Source organism: Phyllostomus hastatus, unplaced genomic scaffold (genome assembly GCF_019186645.2).
Source record: "Phyllostomus hastatus isolate PE091 unplaced genomic scaffold, TTU_PhHast_1.1 phas_scaffold_21, whole genome shotgun sequence".
Lineage (NCBI taxonomy): Eukaryota > Metazoa > Chordata > Mammalia > Chiroptera > Phyllostomidae > Phyllostomus > Phyllostomus hastatus.
Window position 1 is genome coordinate 11123006 of NW_025334017.1, and position 22063 is coordinate 11145068.

General features: G+C 34.1%; 1 protein-coding gene across 4 annotated transcripts in view; it reads right to left on the reverse strand.

The window, feature by feature from the left end:
- MYBL1 (MYB proto-oncogene like 1) overlaps nt 1–22063 on the reverse strand; it is a 41797-nt gene that overhangs the window by 19313 nt on the left and 421 nt on the right. For all 4 annotated transcript variants that reach the window (XM_045861129.1, XM_045861127.1, XM_045861128.1 and 1 more), the window contains exons 2-8: nt 10730–10835; nt 10316–10387; nt 6958–7050; nt 5631–5851; nt 3904–4069; nt 1503–1574; nt 819–923 (exon numbers count right to left, since the gene is read on the reverse strand). In XM_045861129.1, the coding sequence (XP_045717085.1) occupies nt 819–923; nt 1503–1574; nt 3904–4069; nt 5631–5851; nt 6958–7050; nt 10316–10387; nt 10730–10835 (835 nt within the window). The remainder of the gene's footprint in view (nt 1–818; nt 924–1502; nt 1575–3903; nt 4070–5630; nt 5852–6957; nt 7051–10315; nt 10388–10729; nt 10836–22063) is intronic.

Genomic DNA, 22063 nt, shown 5'->3' on the forward strand with positions numbered 1-22063 from the left:
CAAGTGCTGGTGAGGATGTGGAGAAAGGGGAACCCTAGTGCACAGCTGGTGGAAATGCACACTGGTATAGCCACTGTGGAAAGCAGTATAGAGATATATTAAAAAATTTAAAATGGATCTGCCTTTTGACCCAGTGATCCCACTTCTGGGAATATAGCCAAAGGAACCCAAAACACTAATTTAAAAGAACAGAAGCACCCCTGTGTTCATTGCAGCATTATTTACAATAGCCAAGATATGGAAGCAGCCCTAGTGCCCACCAGCAAATGAGTGGATAAAACAACTACCTGTAAAGGACATTTACACAATGGAATACTACTTTACTGTAAGAAAGAAGAAAGTTTTACCCTTTGTGACAGTATGGATGGACCTGGAGAACATCGAGCTAAGTGAAATAAGTCAGTCAGAGAAAGATAAATACCATATGATTTCACTCATTTGTGGAATCTAATGAACAAACTGAACTAACAAGCAAAATGGAGACAGACTCATAGCAGGATGACAGTTAATAGTGGGGAGGATAGGGGTAGAGGAACTGAGCAAAAAGGAAAAAAGGACACATGGACACAGACAACAGTATGGTAATTATGGGGGATATCAGGGGACTAAATGGTAATGGAAAAAGATACAATTAAGAAAAATCAAGTAACCTTAAAGTTGCAAATTAAAATGACTATTTTTTTAGTCTATATAAAAATCTTAAGTCATAATGAATATGTTTTCCACTTGTTGACATATGAAAGTCAATGCTAAGAAAAATTATAAAGCATATAAAAGATTCTAACAATAAAATCTAAACATTTAACCTAATTTCTTACCGCTGGAACTCTCTTTCTTCTAACTTCATTCTCAGCTGACATAAGAAGCAACTCAAGTTCCTTTATTTTTTTCTCCTTATCAGGATCTTCATCAACAAAGGGTTGCTAAAATAAGTTAAATAAAAAACAGGCTACTTATATAATTACTTTATTATTAGTGTTCTAATTTTTATTTTCTTCTACACAATATAAATCTATTTTTTCTAAAGCTTAATACTACTAAATCCCAAGTATCCAAAAATCACAATCCTTCTGGAATCTAAAGAGGTGATGGCAAATATTTACAATAGAACAGAAAAGAATTGGGGGAAATAAATACATAAAAAATGTACACTGCATCATCTATATCAATTTAAAAATTTGTGTCTGGAGTATGCTTCTTCAATTTATTAAATTTTAGTACACATTCTTAACTAATTTAGCAAAAATATGTCCATTCACAACCTAAATGCATTAAGTTGGAAAATAAAAGAACCACCTTATCGGTGGTGTCATCCACTTTACATTTGCAGTGTATGCTTCTCAAACCCACTTAACAAACTTTCTCCTTTAATGCTGTCATACACAAAGTAAGTGGGACAGATAGTATTGTTTTTGTCCTAGTTTTATACATGAGGAAACAGGCACTATTAGACTTTCAAAAATGTCTGAAATGGTTTCCCTTGTTTTATTATAAATAGTTACCTGAATAAAGGCAGAAGTCTGAACATGTTCTATACAATTGCCTTCAGGTGACACATACTGATAAGCTGGAATCTAAAAGTAATTATATCATTAATATTGTACATATAACATTTTAAAATCTGAGACAAAGCACAAAAACTCTTGATAAAATATGAACATTAAAAAGTCAGAAAGTATTTTTGTTAACTTTATATTTTCATACCAACAATAGTTTCTTATCTACTAAGTACATCTCTGTTCTTAGGGTCTGATTAAAAGTCTTAACACAGGAAAGATCTACCTTCTAGATGAAACGTGAGAATTGTCTGGCCTAGATTCATCAGCCAATTACTCTATTAACTACAATATCCACCAAGTATTTTTAAATCTGCTATTAGGATTGCTCTATTTCCTGGAGAAGACAAAGTAATTTTGTTCCTATCTTTTAGCAGAAGGGATTAGTCCTTATGAAGATTCATAAAGATAGGACTAAAGCACATTTTTCAACATTTGTATCTCTTACTCCTACCACCATCCCGTGGCCACCTCTGGGTAGAAAGATATGAAAATAGAGGTTTCTTATATTGCTTGCTTAGATAAAAATCAGAATTACTCATGTACTTTTTAATACTCTGACAATAGACTAAGAATTATTCTTCTTTTCTAAAGCATCTGTACTAAGAATTTTGAAGTTGCATGCAAATTTAGTGTGTAGTGGTGGAAAGAAATATGAGAAGGTATTTCTTAAAACCTTAAAATATAATAAACCTAAGTGTGATAGAGTATATTTCCCATAATTGACTACCTAAATCACTAATATAGGATCATTATACATAACTTCTAACATTAAACTTAATTTTCACAATACCTGATTAGAATCAGTTATCAATCAATTTGGTAACTAATGGATTAGAAATATATCTTTCACATATTTCATTAAAATCTGTGACAGTATTTCAAATCAATCCTTTTTTTTCTTCCAAGTAAAAATTAGAATTATCTTTTTAGTATGTTAAATGAATTGAACTATGAATATATACATCTTTTAATTATTATTAAATATAAGGGAAATAATTCTTAAAGTGCATTTCTTATCTTTCCAATATAGTTTTCTTGAGACTGTTAAACCCTCCCTTAGCCCCCCAAATTTTTTTAAAATTATCTATGAGTTAAAAAATTTAAATAAACTTTCTAAGATAGGTTTTTCAGTTTATGCTGCTGAAATCTAGGACACTAAAGAAAAATGTAAAGAAACAGACAATAAAAACCTGGTAGGGGTGTCCAACCTTTTGGCATGTCTGGCCACACTGGAAAAAAAAAGTTGTCTTGGGCCACACATTAAATACACAAACACTAATGAAATTGATGAGCAAAAAAAAAAAATTACGATTTTGTGTTGGGCCACATTCATAGCCACCTTGAGCCGTGTGCAGCCCACGGGCTACAGGTTGGACACCCCTGCAGGTGTTGAGTATAAGCAGATAACTATTATGTCTTCATATGTCTTTCCATCTGTAAATTAAGATGTCATTACTTTCTTTTAAAAATATGTCTTTAAAAATGTCCATTTAATGGAATAAAATCAATTCTGAGGCATACTGAGGATAATTTTTTTTCTAAGCATAAATTCTTAACACCTAGCCAAATTTTGTCTTTTGGTAGGTACTATTAAGTTCTGGCTTAATTTTTACATTGTGATAAGAACCACAAATTGCTCAACATGAACAGCAGCAGCATGACAGAAAGCTAGACAGGAAAATGTAAAACAAGCCTTATGAAAACTCCTACTAAACTAATTGCTTAAAGGTAGGAAAATGCACTATACAGAAAATAGAGCTGCCCCATTATGGACTTGGGTAATCTCTACTCTAATGAGCATTTTTAAATGAAGACTGAAGTCACTCAACTGGTTGGTTAGTAGTGGGAAGCAACATTCAATGCTGTCAAAGAACCAGTTATTTACCACACCTACTAAAATGATGGCTTGAACGACACTTTACTAAGTTCTCCTTTAAACCATTTTATATACACACATCTTAAGGATAAGGAATACTACAACTACAAAGATTTTCTAAAAATTACAATAGATGTTAAAGCAGAGAAATCATTAGCTTTGAATCATAAACGAAGATTCAAAGAATGATACTACTAGGAAATGTACATATTACATTTTTACATGTAAAAATTACATATATCAATAAAAGGAAACATTTTAATGAGTTTGTGCCCAAAATATTTATCAAAACAAGTAGAGATAAACCTCCATTAATTATTTAACAGCAGTTATGGAATATTTTTCTAGCTCAGAAATTCAAATATCTATTCCCCTAAATATATGTTGTATTTGTCCTATTAAGAAACCAAACACCTTCCCATATAGCAACTTAATTTTAGAAATAATAAAGGTATTAAAAATATGTGCCTGAACAGGTATGTAAAACTGATTCTGGGTTTGCAAGTGGTCCATTGTTGCACAAGGTTTGTGTTGAAGTTTAGATGAAGATTTTATTCCATCTTGTAAGTAGCCCTCCTGTTCCACTTTTCTTCGCATAGTAGAATTCCAATGGTTTTTGATAGAATTATCAGTCCTATAAAATGAAAGTGTGTAATTTTTTTAAAAAAGAGGATTCAACAAATTTTAATACTGTATAAAATGAACAAAGTGCATTTTACAACATTTATGTAAAATTAGATACTTGTTTAATTAAAAAGACAAACTGTGTGTCAGGCACAGTTCTAAGCACTTGAGTTATAGCAGTAAAGAAGACAAAGTCCCTCTCTCATGGAATTTACATTCTCATTGGAAGTGTGGCAGAAGGGAAGGAGGAAGAAGAGAAAAACAAAAAAACTAAATATATAATATGGAAGATACCACTGCAATGCAGATCATTAAAGTAGGACAAGAAAAATGAGTAAAAAGGGCAATTTTGATTAGGCAGTCCAGAAAGACCTCTGGGAGGTGTCAGTGAAGCTAAGACCTGAATGACAAGGATAAACCAACCACACAAGAACAGAAAAAAAGACCATTTCAGTTTAAGGGCGTGGTGAGGACAAAGACCTTGAAGCCAGGTACAAACATGGCTATGAAAAGCAACCACAAATTACAGAATCCCAGCACTCCTTTTCACTTCCTAGAACAAAATACCTGTGGAAACAAGTTCATGGATTCCCTTTTTACCTAATTTTCCTTTATATAAATGTAAATCCTCAATCTACAGATACTTGTAACATAAGTTCCATCTTTCATAAAGTCTACAAACATTTACTGAGAACCTAATTTATGTCAAGGTATGAGGCTAGGTTCTATGGACAGTAAAAAGATGTATGAGATTAAAAACATCAAAAGTTCCTAGACCAGGTTCAGTAACTTGAAAAAAAAAACTTAACACTGTGCTTTAATTTCTTTATCTATGAAAACAGCAATGTTTGCTCTGTGTATTTCACAAGTCTATGAAGATTAATTAAGAATATATATAAAAGTATTTTATAAACAGTGAAGTACTATACAAATAGAAATTACAACAATAAAAAAAACAGCATATCTTCTAAATGAGGTATAGATTTTCCAGAGGTTGTTGGTCTACTGTACTACTAGAAAATATATGAACCAGTGTGACATATAGTATACACAGCACATCACTGCCTCTGAGGGAACTTCTATACTTTAGCCACATGGGTGTTCCCATGATTTGAATCATATCATAATTAATTACAAATTGTATTTTCTCTAATGTACTTTCATAGTTTATTTCAGCCAGTATATTTGTTATTTTCTGGGCTTATGCACAGAATCCAATACAAAAGAAATCTCTTTGATTCAGATTCCACTACAACCAAGTTTGAAAACAGACTGTCTGCCTGATTGGCACTGATATGTAAACATAATTTGGGGAGTGCAGCAAATGTTCATAACCCAAAGGCTTATCATTTTGTTGTACAAATTACTACTATCAAATATTTCATTAAAAAGTAATTATATCCCTTACCCCATATACATTACAAATAGTCCCAAAAGGTTGCTTGTATTGTAGTCTCAATTTTAAGTATAAGTAAAATAAAAGTCATGGGGTACTTGCAAATATATTTAATAATAACATAATAAAGATCAAGTCTAAATACAGAAAAATGTTTATACATTTATATAAGCACCTTCCAGGAAGTAGTTTGGCAATTTCTGCCCAACGATTTCCCAACCGCTTATGTGCTTCATAAATGATCCTGTCCTCCTCTTCTGTCCAGGAAGATTTCTTTACCTCAGGATTCAGATGATTATGCCACCTTTCTCTACACTGCTTGCCTATTCTTCCTTTTAAATGTTTTGCAATTAAAGACCATCTTTTTGGGCCATATTTCTGAACTAATTCAATAACCTAAGAAACAGAAAAACAAAGTTTAAAAAAGCATTACCTTGACAGAATGTTAAAAACATAACTCATAAATACTTTTTTAAAAAATGCATTAAATCCAAGCTACCACAACTTAAAAAACAATTTTACCAATAAATACTGCTTCAGTATTTGCCCAGTTCAAAAATTATTCCCAAACTTATTTAAAATACAAGGTACTAATTAAAGTCACTAATTAAAGTGACTTGTAAGTTAAATAGTTTTCATTTAAAAGCAGTAAAAATGTTGAGACTTATGCATTTTCTAGTCTTAACATCTTTAAAAAAACAGAAATTTCAGCTGGAAGCCAAATAAAGCAGTTTGGAAACAAGAAGGATCTACACTTACTATCTTTTCACTTCTTTCTTTCTCAAACGGAAAGGATCTAGCTCACACATTTTAAAACTTATCATTAGCCATCAAATAAATTAAATCAATTCTGAGCTTAATGAAGTAACTTTTTTGAGTGGAAATAAAAATACTCTAATTCTTCAACTACATTAACAATTTTTATGCCATAAGGGATATGAACTAAAGGGTAATTCCAAGTGGAGGACAGAAATTCTCCCATTTTTCTCAGACTTACATAATACAAAGCTTACATAATACAAATATTAAACTTTGGTTAAATTATCCAACACTTTGGAAATGTGATGCTTTGATATGTCTTATTTGGGGGCACATTACAGGTCAAAAGGGAAAGTTGAGAATGACTTCCTTACATATAATATTATCAGATAAAATAAAATTATTTTTAAAATGTTAACTCAATTTTCAAAAAAGAAACTAAACTCCAAATTTTACTAACCTAAGCTCTAAACAAGGTGCTAAGCTGCTGGTATTTTTTACTCCCACAAACCAAACTCTCGAAAATTCTACATGTATAATTCATTCTACATAAACTTGGTTCGACTGAATTCATTTAAAACTACATTTCAAGACACAACTAACAATTCTTATGCAAGCAGCACCCAGAGAACAAAATCAAAGTAATTTAAATGTATACTTTATGTGTCAAAATAATGTACTGGGAAGAAAAAAAGCTAATTTACCTACCCAGTGGGAAAAAAAAAGAATATGAACATAATTACCCTCTGATCTTCTTCTTTAGTCCAGGGACCCTTTATCAATTCTGGATTTAAAACTTTCTGCCATCGATGCTGACACTGAAAATCAGAACGATTCTGAAAGAATTTAGATGATATTGTTATTGAACAGCTGTCTTCCAAAATTTATGTATTACAACCTTAAAAACATAGTCCTCAAGGATAATATATTCAAAAGCATTCCTTAAACAAATAATGTTTCTTTTATATGCCTGTGTCCCAATTCTTTTTTTTTAGATTTATTTATTTTTAGAGAGAGGGAACAGGAGGGAGAAAGAGAGGAAGAGAAACATCAATGTACAAAACAAATACTGTACATCATTTGCCTCTTGCACGCCCCCAAACAGGGACCTGGGTTACCACACCAGTCAGGGCCCACTTCTTTTTTAATTAAAGTAGTGGCAGGATTTAGACTATAAATAACAACAATATGTACTTGAAATTAAAGTATTTGTCTCTATACTATGTCTTATAAGACAGCAAGCGGCAAAGCTATAATACAAAAACTGCCAATAAAAAATGTATATAAGGTTGAGAAATAAAAGAAGTAAACAGAAAACTATGCAAAGGAGATGAAAGAAAAACAGCACAGCAGTCTGGATTCATATAGTTCAGCAGTACATAAATCTACACACTAAAAAACCCTTAAAGACATTGCCAGACTACTGAATGGTACTTAAAGGATGTTTATAAATGATGACCCTCCCAAGTTATCAAGAAAAAACTAAGCATATCTACATAGGAGATGCGCATTAAATATCAGTTAAATCATTTAATTGTTGAAGCTTAAAATAAAAATGAAAAACCTTATGTAGAAACATCTCAAGCTCTAGAAATAATAATAAATGAAGCCTTATTTTAGTCAATTCATGACCTAGAAACTCCTATGTTTTATGATGATGACAATAAGAACAACAGTAACTTTTCATTAGTGAGTCACAGTTTACAAAGATATTAGTTAATATACAAGGTCTATCCAGAATGTATCCTACCATGTAATATGAAAAATAGAGACACTTATTGAAGAAGAGACAAGGAACATTGTACATAGGACAATGACACCACAGTCCCCTTCAAAGTAGGCATCTTGGGAACTCACTGAATCTCATGGTCTGAAACTCTTCCCTTTCAAAGGTGATTTTAGTTTTAGGAAAAGCCAGAGGTCACAGGGCAGCAAATCTGGGCTGTAGGGGATGCTAAGTTACCTGAGTGATTTGGTGTTTTAACAAAAAACTGCAAGAGACGTGATGCATGAGCTGGCACTTGTCATAATGAAGCTGCCAATCACCAGTTGCCTATAGATGCAACTATTTTCATCGTACTGCATGTCTCAAGCAACGAAGAACATTAAGGTAGTACTCATTATTAATTGTCTGGCCTGAATGGGTGTACTCATGATGGACAACACCTTCCAAATTAAAAAAACACAGTTTAACATGGTCTTGATCTTGCTGTGAATTTGCAGTGCCTTCTTCGGGCATGGAGAACCAGGCAACTTCCATTGGGATAACTTGGCCTTTGTTTCCAGATAACCACAGACCCATGAATCATCTCTGATTATGACCTTCTTGAGGAAATCTGGTTCATTGGTAGCAGTTTGAATCAAGTCATTAGCAACTGCAGCACGATGTTCCTTCTGGTCTGACAGCAGAAGCCACAAACCCAATTTTGCCACAACTTTCGTGCCAAGATCCTGTATCAAAATCTCAGACACAGTAGTTTTTGGAATCCCCAAAGCAGCTTCTAGTTCTCGCACCATCAGTCATCAATCTTTGTTCATTGAAGCCCATACATGTTTAACATTCTCAGGTGTTCTGCTTGTTGCAGGCCTTCCAGAACATGGATCACTTTCAACAGATTCTCAACCATCTTTGAAGCATTTGTGCCACACTTTTATTTGCACTGCACTCATTGCATTGTCCTCAAAAGCCTTCTGAATCATTTGAATAGTTTCCGCAGGGGAATGTTCAAACTTAACACAAAATTTGATGCAGATTTGATGCTCTACTCACTCAGTCATTTTGAATGTAACAGCCACACAATACACATGCTCACTTAATGGTGTCTACTGCCTCCACTGACTAGTACAGTGAAGTTGTCATTGTTCACACATGCATATTCCAGTCCACTCTACTTAACTGCCAGGTTACATCGATGTTGAGCAAACCATTCTCATTATATTAACAATAGCTGGACTTTTTCCAAACAGGCCTTGTACACAGTTATAGATAATTTAGAAGTGTATAAAGGTATGATAGAGACAAATACTTTGTTTACCAATAGCTCCGTCTTTGTGCCTATTTGACTTCAAATTATGTTTATTAAAATTGAGCTTCATTTTTGGCTTCTGTACATCAATGCTGATCCATTTTAAGGCTATCACTTTCTTCAAAATAATCAGGTTGTTCCTGTATGTTCTTGTAGCATTTCTCTGTTCACTTTATGTGCTGTTATATCATTGAAGTTAAACTGATAAAACTAACGTAAATAACTTTTTGGATTTAGCTTCCATTACCGAACATCTTTTAAATGTCTGGTACTATGCCTATATGTTATTTCTAATTCTCACAAAAATACTACAAAAACAGTACTATTACTTATATACCATAGATAAGAAAGATGCAGATAAAAGAGGCCAAGTAGAGTCGACATTTGAACACAACTCAGACTGACTCAAAAACTGTTCTTTCCATCATTTGTTTTCAATTTTAAGGTTATATTAAAAGGCATCATAACAATATGAAAAGAACATAGGTAACATGATTTCTGAAACCCAAAGTAGCCAGTCAATACAAAAATTGAAATATCAATAATCTGCCTCAGTACCTACAGTGTAGTAAGGAGCAAACAAAAGTCATACATACAAAAATACTTTGTAAATTATAAAATCATAAGCTAATAAAAGTATGTAAATAGTAAGTAATATGGTGAACAGTAAGTTTTTCTAAAATAAAAAATCAATTAACACTTTAAAATGTAAGCATTTTATGAAAAACTTTTCCAGAGACTTTTCTGATTTTATTAATTAGCTATCAAACATTCAACATTGTTAACTGCTCTCAAAATGTTTTAACATTTATCAGCAATTATTTTTAAAGACCTACTCAAACTTAGTAACATTTTTGTTTTAGATCAGTAATCTTTTTAGGTCCTGTGGATAAAATAATTACTAGAAAAATCAGACTTTCTAAGCCATTGGCAACTGGAGGAGGACCAGGATTAGAGATCTTTTTAGGAAGGAAATCTAAATCTAAAATAATATAGACACATTTTTAAAAAACAGCAAATTGAACCCAATTACCTAAATCATCCATTATATGTAGAAATATAATGTTTCCCTTACCTGAAGATGACTGGCAATTAGAGTCCAATCATCAGTTCCATGTTGTTCAACCAACTTCTTTAACTTATCATCCTATTAAAACAGGTATGAATATTAGAAAGCTTTCCCCTACCTTATTCTTCTATCCCTGAATATAGATAATCCTCTAATTCTCTCATGTCATATCTGGTGACCATTTACCATTTACCATTTACCATTTTTAGAAGGACTAAAGCCACCACAATACAAGTTCTACTAAACTGTTTCCATCAGTTTCAACATCAATCCACTATTCATGCCTCTAGTTGAAGAAAAATAATGTGAAAGTAAATTGGTAGGTAACTTTTCTTATGTGTTATTTTAAAATATTTCTCATATCTATAATAGCATTAATAAAGACAGGTATGAAATGAATAAACCTTATCAGATAATCACCTCATCTCTTGTCCATTTTACTCTGTTCCAGAGTTTCTTTAATCCTTTCTGTTGTGGTACTTCATAATCATGATCGGCATACTGAAGGTCATCATCCTCATCCTCACTGAAAAAAGCACAATTGTAAAATAAAGAATTTTATTTACATTTGTAAATTCAATCATTGAGCAGGTATGACTGAAGAAGCCACTCAGACTAACAGGCATATATTATATAAAATAAGGAGCTATAGTTATTACTCACACCAGAAATAAAGGTAGATATGCCACCAGGGTCCAAGTGGTAACCTTTATGTCATGCTAAGGAGTTTGACCCTTATTCTTTATTTGACCTTTATCCTATAGAGGTAAAGGACTTTAAGGACTGAAAGATAAATATCTTGTGTTTCAGATATCACTGGTGGGAATATGGAGAAATGAAGGAAGGAAAACCAATTAATAATCTTTTATAATAACCCAAATAAGAAATTATTAAAGCCTGACAATAGTAATGGTAAAATACAAAACACAGCCACTCAAAAGACACAGTGGAAGAAATGATCCATTAATAATACCAACAACAAAAGTTAAAATATGTAGAAATAACCTAAGTACAAGATCAAAGTATAGTAAAGCCAAAACACTATCTTGAGACACAAAAGACTTGAACAAATGGAAAAACATCCAGACCATATTCTTGGATAGGAAAAACAGTATTCTAGTTGTCCATTCTCTTTAAATTAATATCAAAATATACTGTACAGAAACAATACATAAAACAGAATGGCAATGGTACATGAACATCAATAAAACAAAATAGAACATTCAGAGAAAAAACAAGATCCATTTTGGAATTTGGTAAATTTTAACAATAACTTATCAGTGAAGTAAAGATGGACTTTTCGATAAATGGTAAGACACTAGGTAGCTATTTTTAAAAAAATAAAGGTCAAGTCCTACTTTAAAATAACAAATATTTCAGATGAAGCAAATATTTTACATTTTTAAAAATAAAATCATAACAGTACTATAAAAGAGTAAAATTCCATTTTTATATTGTTTAATAGAACAGATTTAAATGTGACAAAAATTAAAAAACCATTAAAGAACTAAAGTAATGACAATGACAATGGAAAGAAGCATGTGAAACATATATTAAACAAGTAAAATTTAAAAGATTTTATAACTAATGAATATGAAAGATGTGGGAAAAGGAAGAACCGAGGATGACTCCAAAATTTCTGGCTTTGGGAGCATAAATAGAGCAATTCACTGAGCTAAGGAACAGAGAAGGAGAAACTGAACTTTGGGAGAGAGAAGGGAATGGAGAGAGTAAGCAATTTTGTACTAGCTGATTTCAAGGCACTTAAGAACTATATGAGAGCCCTGGCTGGTGTAGCTCAGTGGACTGAGCACTGGCCTGAAAATTGAAAGGTCGCAGGTTCAATTTCAAGTCAGGGCACATGCCTGGGTTGCCAGCCAAGTCCCCAGTTGGGGGCATGTAAGAGGTAACTGATAAATGTTTCTCTGTACATCAATGTTTCTCTCCATCTCTTTCCCCCTCCCTTCCCCTCTCTCTCTAAAAATAAGTAAATGAAATCTTAAAAACAAAAGAACCATATAAGAAATATACATGTAGCTATATATAGAACAGCACTGTACAAAGAAATACAATGCAAGTCACACATGCAATTTCCTAGGAACTACATTAAAAAAAAAAAACAGAAACAGGTGAAATTAATTTTAATAATAAACATATAACCCAATACATAAAAATTGTATCATTTCAACCTATAATCAACATAATCTTAAAATGTTTCACATTCCTTTTTTTTCTTACTAAAGTCTTCAAAATCTGGTGTGTACTTTAGTAGTTACAGTGCATCTCAATTCAGAAGAGCCACGTTACAATAGCTCAATAGCTATTCCTACTGTACTACTGTGTCTAGATCTGTGCAGACCAGATCTAGAAGGCAACTGGGTACATGGATCTTCTGTTCAGGAAAGAAGTCTAAGGTAGACACACAGTTTTGGCAATCACCAGAATACAGAGAACAATTAAAACGACGAGAGCAAAAGCAAGAAGCTCCAGAAAGAAGGGCAGGTCTTTATGATAAACTGACTTAGGAAATTTTGAGTAGCCAGGGGGCTACATCAGCATCTGAAAATAACATAAGCTAATATTTATTTAAACCTTCTAAGTACCAGACATTGTGGTACACTATAAAATTTCTCTCCTAAAACCCCACAATAACTCTCAAAGGGGATTATTGTTATTATTATGTCCATTTTACATAATAGAAAACTTAGGACCTCTGGTCAAGATGGTGTCATAGGCAGACATGGCTCACTCTATGCACAAACACATCAAAATTACAACTAAAATATAGAACCATCACTTAGAACTGCCAGAAATCTAGCTGAATGGAAGTCTGACAGCTATGGAATTAAAGACACCAGATCCTTCCAGACTGGTAGGAGGGGTGCAGACGCAGAACAGGTTGGTCCCTCACCCATGTGTGGTGGATAAAAATTTGGAAGGGGTATCTCAGGAGAGACAAGTCCCAGCCCCGCACCAGGTCCCCCAGCCCAAGATTCCAGTGCCAGGAAGGTAAGTTCCCACAACTTCTACTGCAAAAATCAGTGGTGATTGAGTGGATGGAAGAAACTACTGGAGCCCGAAGCAGTTCATCTTAAAGAACCAACACACAGACTCACCTACTCAGACTCACTGCCTCTGAGCTCCAGCACTGTGGTAGCAGCTTGAAAGGCACCAGTGGTATATAAGGAGAAACTGAAGGGTCTAATATCAAAGCAAACAGAGGCCATTGTCCCTTTTCTAAATCCTCCCCCCAGAGCTGGCAAGCTGGTGCCAATATCTGAGACTCCATCAAGCTGGCTAACACTCTTTGACCTGTGTTGGAGATCTCCAGAGACTCTGCCCCACCCAACCTAGGGGGCCCACCCAAGCTTCATTTCCATATGAATGGTTGGTCTTGGCTCTTGCTTCACAACTTCCTAAATCCTATGGATGGTTTCAGTGAGCCCCAGGCCAGGAACTATCAGCAGCCAGCCTAGATTCAAAGTGTGGCTTTGCCTCGGAATCTCCAAGCCCAGCCCAAGTAGCAGCCATCTCAGATTGCTTTATAGTCAGGCAGGGTGCTCTGGGCAAAAGACAAGTTGGGGCTGACCTTGGCCAGACCCACCCAGGAAACCCCAAGGCCAGTGAACCCAGTGAACAGCTACAGACATCTGAGCACCACCACCCTATGCCTGCACAGCTGATCCTCCACAGAGGGCAGAGGTTGTTTGTCAGTGGTCACAGCCAACCTTTGCAGCTGACTGGCCTGGGTAAATCCCTACCATTGACCTTCCAACAGCAACTGAGGTTCAACTACAAGAGGAGGGTGTACTCAGCCCACACAAAGGGCACACCTCCAGTATAGGGGAGGCTGTGCCACTGGACCCTACAGGACACTTACTGCACTAAGCCACACTACCAAGATATGGAGTCAAAGCAGCTCTACCTAATACATAGAAACAAATACTGTGAGACTGGCAAAACAAAGGGACAAAGAAACATGGCCCAAATAAAAGAACAGATCAAACTCAAAAAAAAAAAAAAGAGCTAAACAAAATGGAGATAAGCAATCTATCAGATACAGAGTTCAAAACATTGGTTATAAGGATGCTCAAGGAACTTAGTGAGGACCTCAACAGCATAAAAATGTCCATTCAGAAATGAAGGAGTACTAACTGAAATAAAGAATAGTTTACAGGGAAACAACAGTAGAATGGATGAAGCTTAGAATCAAATCAAAGATTTGGAACATAAGGAAGCAAAAACAACCAATCAGAACAACAAGAAGGAAAAAGAATCCCCCCAAAAATGAGGATAGTACAAGCAGCCTCTGGGGCAACTTCAAGAGTTCCTATATTCTCATTATAGGGGTGCCAGGAGAAGAGAAAGACCAAAAAATTGAAAACCTATTTGAAAAAAATAATGAAAGAAAACTTCTCTAATTTGGTGAAGGAAATAGACATGCAAGTCTAGGAAGCACAGAGAGTCCCAACCCAACCACGGTGGATGCAAACAGGCCCTCTCCAAGTCACATCATAATTAAAATGCTAAGGCTAAAGATAAATGGAGAATCTTAAAAGCAGCAAGAGACAAGAAGTTACTGACCTACAGGGGAGTTCCCATAAGATTGTCAGCTAATTTCTCAAAAGAAACTTTGCAGGCTAGAATGGATTGGCAAGAAATATTCAAAGACATGAAAAGCAGGGACCTACAGCCAAGATTGCTGTACCCAGCAAAGCTATCATTTAGAATCAAAGGGCAGATGAAGAGCTTCCCAGACAAGAAAAAACTAAAAGAGTTCATTATCATCAAACCAGTATTGTGTGAAATGTTAAAGAGATTTATTTAAGAAAAAGAAGAAAACCAAAACTATGAATAAAATGGCAAAAACAAAGTATTGATGAACAATTGAATCTAAAAAACAAACTAAGTAAACAAGAAGAACAGAGACAGAATGAATCATGGATACAGAGAACATTTTGATGGTTGCCAGATAAGAGTGCGGTGGGTGAGAATGGATGAAGAGGTGAGGGAATTAAGAAGTACAAATAGGAAGTTACAGAATAGTCATGGGCATATAAAGTACAGTATAGGAAATGGAGCAGCCAAAGAACTTATGCGCATGACCCATGGACGTGAACAATGATGGAGGGATTGCCTGAGGGAATGAGGGGTACTGGGTAGAGGCAGTCAAAGGAGGAAAACTCAGGACAACTGTAATAACATAATCAATAAAATATAATTAAAAAAATAAAAAGCAAAAAAGAAAATTTGGAAGAGTATAACTTCTTGCCCACAGTTATACCAAATACAGCATGGCTGAACTCCAAAACTTACTACCTTACCACTAAATACACCATATTGAAAAAATAGGTAAGAAGATACAAAAAGCTGGAACATTCCAAAGATAAACCTCATGTACATTTCGAAATCACAGCAAAGTTCTAGTTCTAAATTACCTACTCCCTTCATATCCTTTAACATATTAGCCTCTAAGGGCTTTAGTTCATCTGTTTGTAAAATGAAGAAAATATCACCTACCTTATAGTGCTATTTTGACAATAAATGAAAAAATGTATAAACACTTTACATAGCATGCCACAGAGAAGTGGCTCAATATTATTTTTATATATACAGGCTGATTGCCTAAAAATATTTAAAATGATTTTCTTTACTAGATTCAACTTCCCAAAAATTCATTTAGATTTCAAATAGCAAAAACTTGATGATTTATTTAATGTTACTATAATATATATATACTTAAGAATATGTAGGTAGTTCCTAATATTACATAAAGTTTCAATTTTACAAAACTGACAAATAAAGACCTAGATTTAATATATACTGTCTACAAATCCTTTGTAGGAACTTCTCATTTCCCTTGATTTGTTAATTCCATAGGACCAAAATTCTTCAAATCTGACCAAGCAAGACACCAAGATCCTTTATTCCCCAACCTAGGGTAGACACACAGTGTGGTTCTTTAGTTCAACACACGTCAGCATTCCAATGCTCTCTCCATAAAGCCAATGTATATTTGTAACAATAATCTGCCAATTCTACTTCCATACATGCTTGTTTCATTAAACCATGCTTAAAATAAAAAGAAAAGTTTAGATAAAGAAAATACCTGGTAGTTGTAGCCATCTTCAGCTTTCAGAAATACCACCTGATTAGCCAAGATTATAAACTGTTAAACTAGAAATGTTTCAGGAGCCAATGACTTCATAAATTTTGAAGGCAGCTACTAAACCAGACAGAACACCATACTGAAATCTTTCTGTGCAATTTGTACATAACCATGGCATCTACCCTTTATTTTTAATGCCCACTACACCCACCAACCTTCCCAACCAAATATAAGTTCAAGAGTGCAAAAACCACACCTAATGTGTTCACCCTACAGCACCAAACACAGTATCTGCCATTCAAATATGTATGTATAAAATTAATAAATTATTTTCCTTACTCCTTCATCTCTTCCAAGTGCTCTGGATTCCAAAATTACTTCACAGTGGATATGAGAAAGACTTTTTTTTAACAAATGAAAATACCTCTAGGAGATGAAGGGCATTCCCATTTGTTAAAAAAAGACTCAAAATCCGAATGCACCTCCAAATGGTAGAATATATAAAAAAGAACCTGCTGAAACAAACATAAAAAATATATATATATATTCAGTACAGAAGGGTTTCTCTGGGGTATCTGCTAATGATGCTAACCACTCCCAGAACTGTCCCAGCAACATTACCATTTCTGCTATCCCAAACAGCCGTCAGTTGCACTCCTCACAGGTTTCCCTCTTCTTCCCTTCCCTCAGATCCTAACAGCTTCCACAACAGCATTTTGAAATTGTTTTAAAAATCAGGTTATGTATAAATAAAAAGTTTTCTATTTTGGGACTGGCCCATATAAATCTTAAGTATTCACAAAAGTATCTACATCATATCTAATCTGCACAAAATTTACCTTAAGGTTCTTATCAAACTATTTTAAGGATATGATCCAAAAATATTACTTGGGTCAAAAGAGTAATTTTCCTGAAAACTTGTTCATCTTCACTTTAAAATTCCCCCTTACTTTTTTCTTAACCATATATTTGGTCTGTGAGAAATTTCTATTTCTTCATGAGGTTTCATTCTGTTTTGCATCAGCATGGTCATCAGTTTCAGGCAGAGTTATTCAGCTCAACCAGTGTTCAGGAAGCTGGGTTTGTGAGTGGGTGAGTGGGAGGGAGGGTTAAAGCAGATTTCTTAGAATCATCTCTCTACCACTGGGACTTTCCTAGAGTCCATCTAAGAAGTAGAGTCTAGCTACTTCTTAGTTTTATAATTAAGTTATTTATGTATTATTTAAGTAATTGTTGAAAAGATGATGTAACTTTCAAATAAGTATGACAGAAAAAGATCCTAGAAACTTATCAACATCGCAACAGAAAGATGGCTGAAAATAAGGGGAGGGATAAAACCCCACAAGAAACATCACCAATATTCCAATTCCACCATTTAACAATGAAAAAGTTCTACTGCTCTATAATCTGCTCTATTTTTTCTGATTTTTTACATCATCTTTTAGCATTTGTGTTGTAGCAATTGGTGCTGCTAAGATGTAATAAATAAAATCAAATTCTTACTGTGTAGATAAATCATTTCTAACTTGGGGTTTCTAGTCTAGAAGACAGAAAAAAAAGTGAAATTATATCTGCAATCACAAATCAAAACGAGAAGAATTTGGTCTCAGAATCTTTATCCAGGCCTTGGCTTCCTGAGTCCTTCTGTCCGTTTTATTTTTTGAGTCAAAGAAAATATTTATGGTATAACTGTTAATACACTACCTAAGTACTATATTCAAATGAAAAGCGCTTTGTCGATTATGAATGGACAACGTGACTAGGTTGATATGAAACAGCAAAATGAAGCACACAGACACACAAAAAATACTATGACTCATTAAGCAAGGAAGATGGTTAAGGGTAAATTTGCCCTGGGGTGTGACCTAATAGGATGTGACAGTCATTTGTGAAATAATGCACAAACTATTCATACTTGACAATATTAAGATAGAACATATGGAAGAAGTCTGATTTTATACCCACTGATTTTACCACCTAAAACAAGTAAAATGAGGCAGCCAAAGGAAGAATTTGAGAATTTTTAAAAATTTTTTTTTACTTGAAAACAAACTACTGGTTTAAAATGGGAAAAACATCAGTAGTTTTATTAAATTTGCTCTAATATAAAATCACTTCAAATTAATCATATTTTAAACCACAAACTGCATCGTCTGAAATTTTTATCATAATAAAAAAATACAACTTTGTTATACTGTGTTGACAGAATAACTGTATTTATTGAAATCCAATTGAATTCAAGATACAAAAATGTACCAGGTTAATTTAATATAGTGAAATCAGGCCACCCAGTGGTAAATATGATGCATTGCATACATGAATATTTCTTCCCCAAATCTTGACTGCAAACTAGCATCATTATGGTGAAACAAATTTGGCTTTTATGGACCATTATTTATAGCAATACTGAAGTAAATACTGAAGAGAATTCTACCTAGTTATCCATAAACAAAAACAATGTGAGAACATTTCTATTTTATTCCATTAGTGTGTAGATACTTTTTAATGAGAAAAGAGTATTACAAAAGAGTTCAAAATACGATGCATATTAAATTAAAAGTGACATTACAAACCATAAGATTCAAATCCATTATAACAGATAAAAAACTGGCATACAGTGTTTACTTGCTTTCCCAAAACAGCATTGCTAGTTAATGACAAAGCTGACTTTAAAAAATCAGTCCTCATATTTCAGTATTTTTTCACTCATAACACCCATTTTGCTGGAGACAACATAATAAAATTGTTTTCTACACACACATACCCCACTGAAAAACATCTTCCAATTCAAGAGCTGGCTTTTATCTTTTTAATTTAGGGTAGTCACAGGTCAAGTGTAAATACCTAAATCTGTTTCTACATAAATAGGCTTTCTGGCTTCTAAATGACATTTTTAAAATTTTATTTTTAAGGGCAGAACTGCCTTAAAAAACTAAAATTAATTAATACATAAACATGCTTAAAAGTCAAATATGTGGGGGGCTGGAATGGGTAAAAGGCAGAAAACTGTACTTGAACAATAATTTTAAAAAATCAAATGTGTTAATAATATATGCCAATTTTAGTGTTGCCTGCAATTTATGTCATTAAAACCCCTAGTGGGATCTAAAACTATTTAAAGTCACAACACTAAGTCAGCCTTTTCCTTTATGTATATACAGATATAGGTATCTTAAAGATCAAAAAAGCCAACATGCTTCAGCTGCTTCACACCTGAGGTAGCAGTGTTTTACTTTTTTTTTTCCAGATCATACAGAAAAAGTATGTTACAGGATTTATGCCTATAGTCTTATGCAAAACTTATATACTGCAAAGTATAATTTTCACTCAAATACTTAAGTGGTTGTCTAGAAGAGATCTTAAAGTGACTGAATTATTTCCTTTCTCTTTCAATTATAAACTAAGTTCATATTTAATATTAAGATATTTAGCCAAAAGACCTGAGACTAGACTTTGCCAAATGATTAGATTGTCTCCCTGTCTAAGAATTTCACATCCTATTAGCTAAGATAAATAAGATACATTTCCATATACAAGAACTATAATTTAGAACACAAAACATTCAAGTATGAAGACCCTAAGAAAATATACCATTCAGAGATAATTTCTCACCTCATCCTCCACCTGAATACTCCCATAGGGAGTATAACTTCAGTCTACTATGTTTAATTACCTCAGACTTAAGACTCTTTAAGTCATTCTATAACATATATTTAAATTAATTTATACAGCAAACCAGGACTAAAAGTCAACAGTACAACTAATGTTTAGATCTCAAAGCTCACAATATTGTCAATAAAAGAAAGCTTATATGGGCAAATTAATCATGAAATCATTTCTTCTTTCTTAGTGTATTATTATAAAGCAAACGGAAAACCAACTGGAGAAGGCAGGGTTCTGATATTCAAGCATCCATGTCTAAACACAATGAAATGCTGATGACAGCATTTGCCAAGAAGTTATTGTGAATAAGATTAACATCAGTACTGATACATAGATAATGCCACATATAGTCAGTTGTCACTTTGCTGAATGAAGTTACTTTTAAAATTTTTGTATATTCAAAAGAAAAGGCCTAAACCAGTACCTCAATAATTAGAATTACAGGAGTTTTCAATATTGGTCTTTTCTGAAATTTAAGAGGTTAATTGGGTCCTTGACATTCTAGAGTAGTGATTCTTACCTGGGTGACTTTGTCCCCCAACAGACATTTGGTAATGTCTGGAGATCTTTGATTTTCAGGACTGGGGTAAGTCCTTACTGGTATCAACTCTTTGTAGGCCAGGAATGTTGCTAAATATGGGACAAAGCACAGGTCAGCCTCCTCCCAAAATATCAACATCAAGAGGGCCAAGGTTGAGCCCTGGCTGGTGTAGATGGCGAACCAAAGGGTTGTCGGTTCAATTTCCCGCCAGGTCCCCAGTAGGTGGCGTGCGAGACACAACCACACATTGATGCTTCTCTCCCTCTCTTTCTCCTTCCCTTCCCTTCTCTCTAAAAATAAATAAATAAAATCTTTTTTTTTTAAAGAGTGCCAAAGTTGAAAACCCTGTTCTAGATATGTGGGTTTATATGTATGTGCATGTAAATTTTTTCCACCACAAGAGTTTGACCTATACTGTAGTTGCTACAAACTAATAGGCTAACAAAGACTTAATTATATTTTATGCTGCTCTCTGCAAAAACATCTTACATATACAGATGCCTAATAAGTGAATAAAGCAACAAATATTATGTGTATTATTACCAATTTTTAATAGAAATCTAAAATGAACGAATGCTGATATTAAGTTTCAGCTTAAGAAATAAGTTAAGATTTTGAGGTTATGGATCTAGAAATAAAACCATTTGGAAATTTTGGAAAATTAATATTGCAATTAAAAGACAGTACGGTTTTTGTTTTGTCTTCTAAGTGATTACTACACACAATTTAGGAGTAACTACTAGAGTGACATAGATATAAAAATCAGAGGCATAAATTTATCCTAGCAAATTTTCCAACAACAAAAAATGTGTCTTACCTCTGTGCAAAGTTAGGTACCGTCAGAGCCAAACATGAACACTCAAAATATTAAGTGAATCAAATACATTGTTTTATTTTAAGATAAAGCTACTAGTAGTAACAGTGTGACAGCTTCTCAATAGAAGATATTATACACGCACACACACACACACACAGCTGAGAACATAAGTACGGTAATTACAGAAAACATCAAAAACGTCCTCCTTCAACTATTTCTCAGCAAATTTTCAAACCATGAAGGGAGTAAGGATGGCAGAGGGGTCCCCGCTCTGGTTTAGCACGGAGTTCCTATTTTAACTGGTAGTGATTCAGAGAAAGGGTCCTCCTGAACACCATTTTCAGGTCATCCTGGCAGGACAGTATCACTTTTCTCTGCGTAGCGTATTCCCCAAAGAGCACACACTTACCTGGCGAGAAACTCCCCACCAAGAAGTGGCTGTGAAAGGTTATGGAGAGAATCAACTCGAAGGAGCAACCTGGGCATCTATTATTCCTTTCCGCGTCTTAAAGACAGTGGTCCCCAACTGTGCACACGTCACAGCTGCGCTCCGGCCAGCGGGGCCGAGGAGGCTACGGAGCAGCGGGAAGGGAAACCTCTGCCCCGGCCAGAGACGGCCTGGTG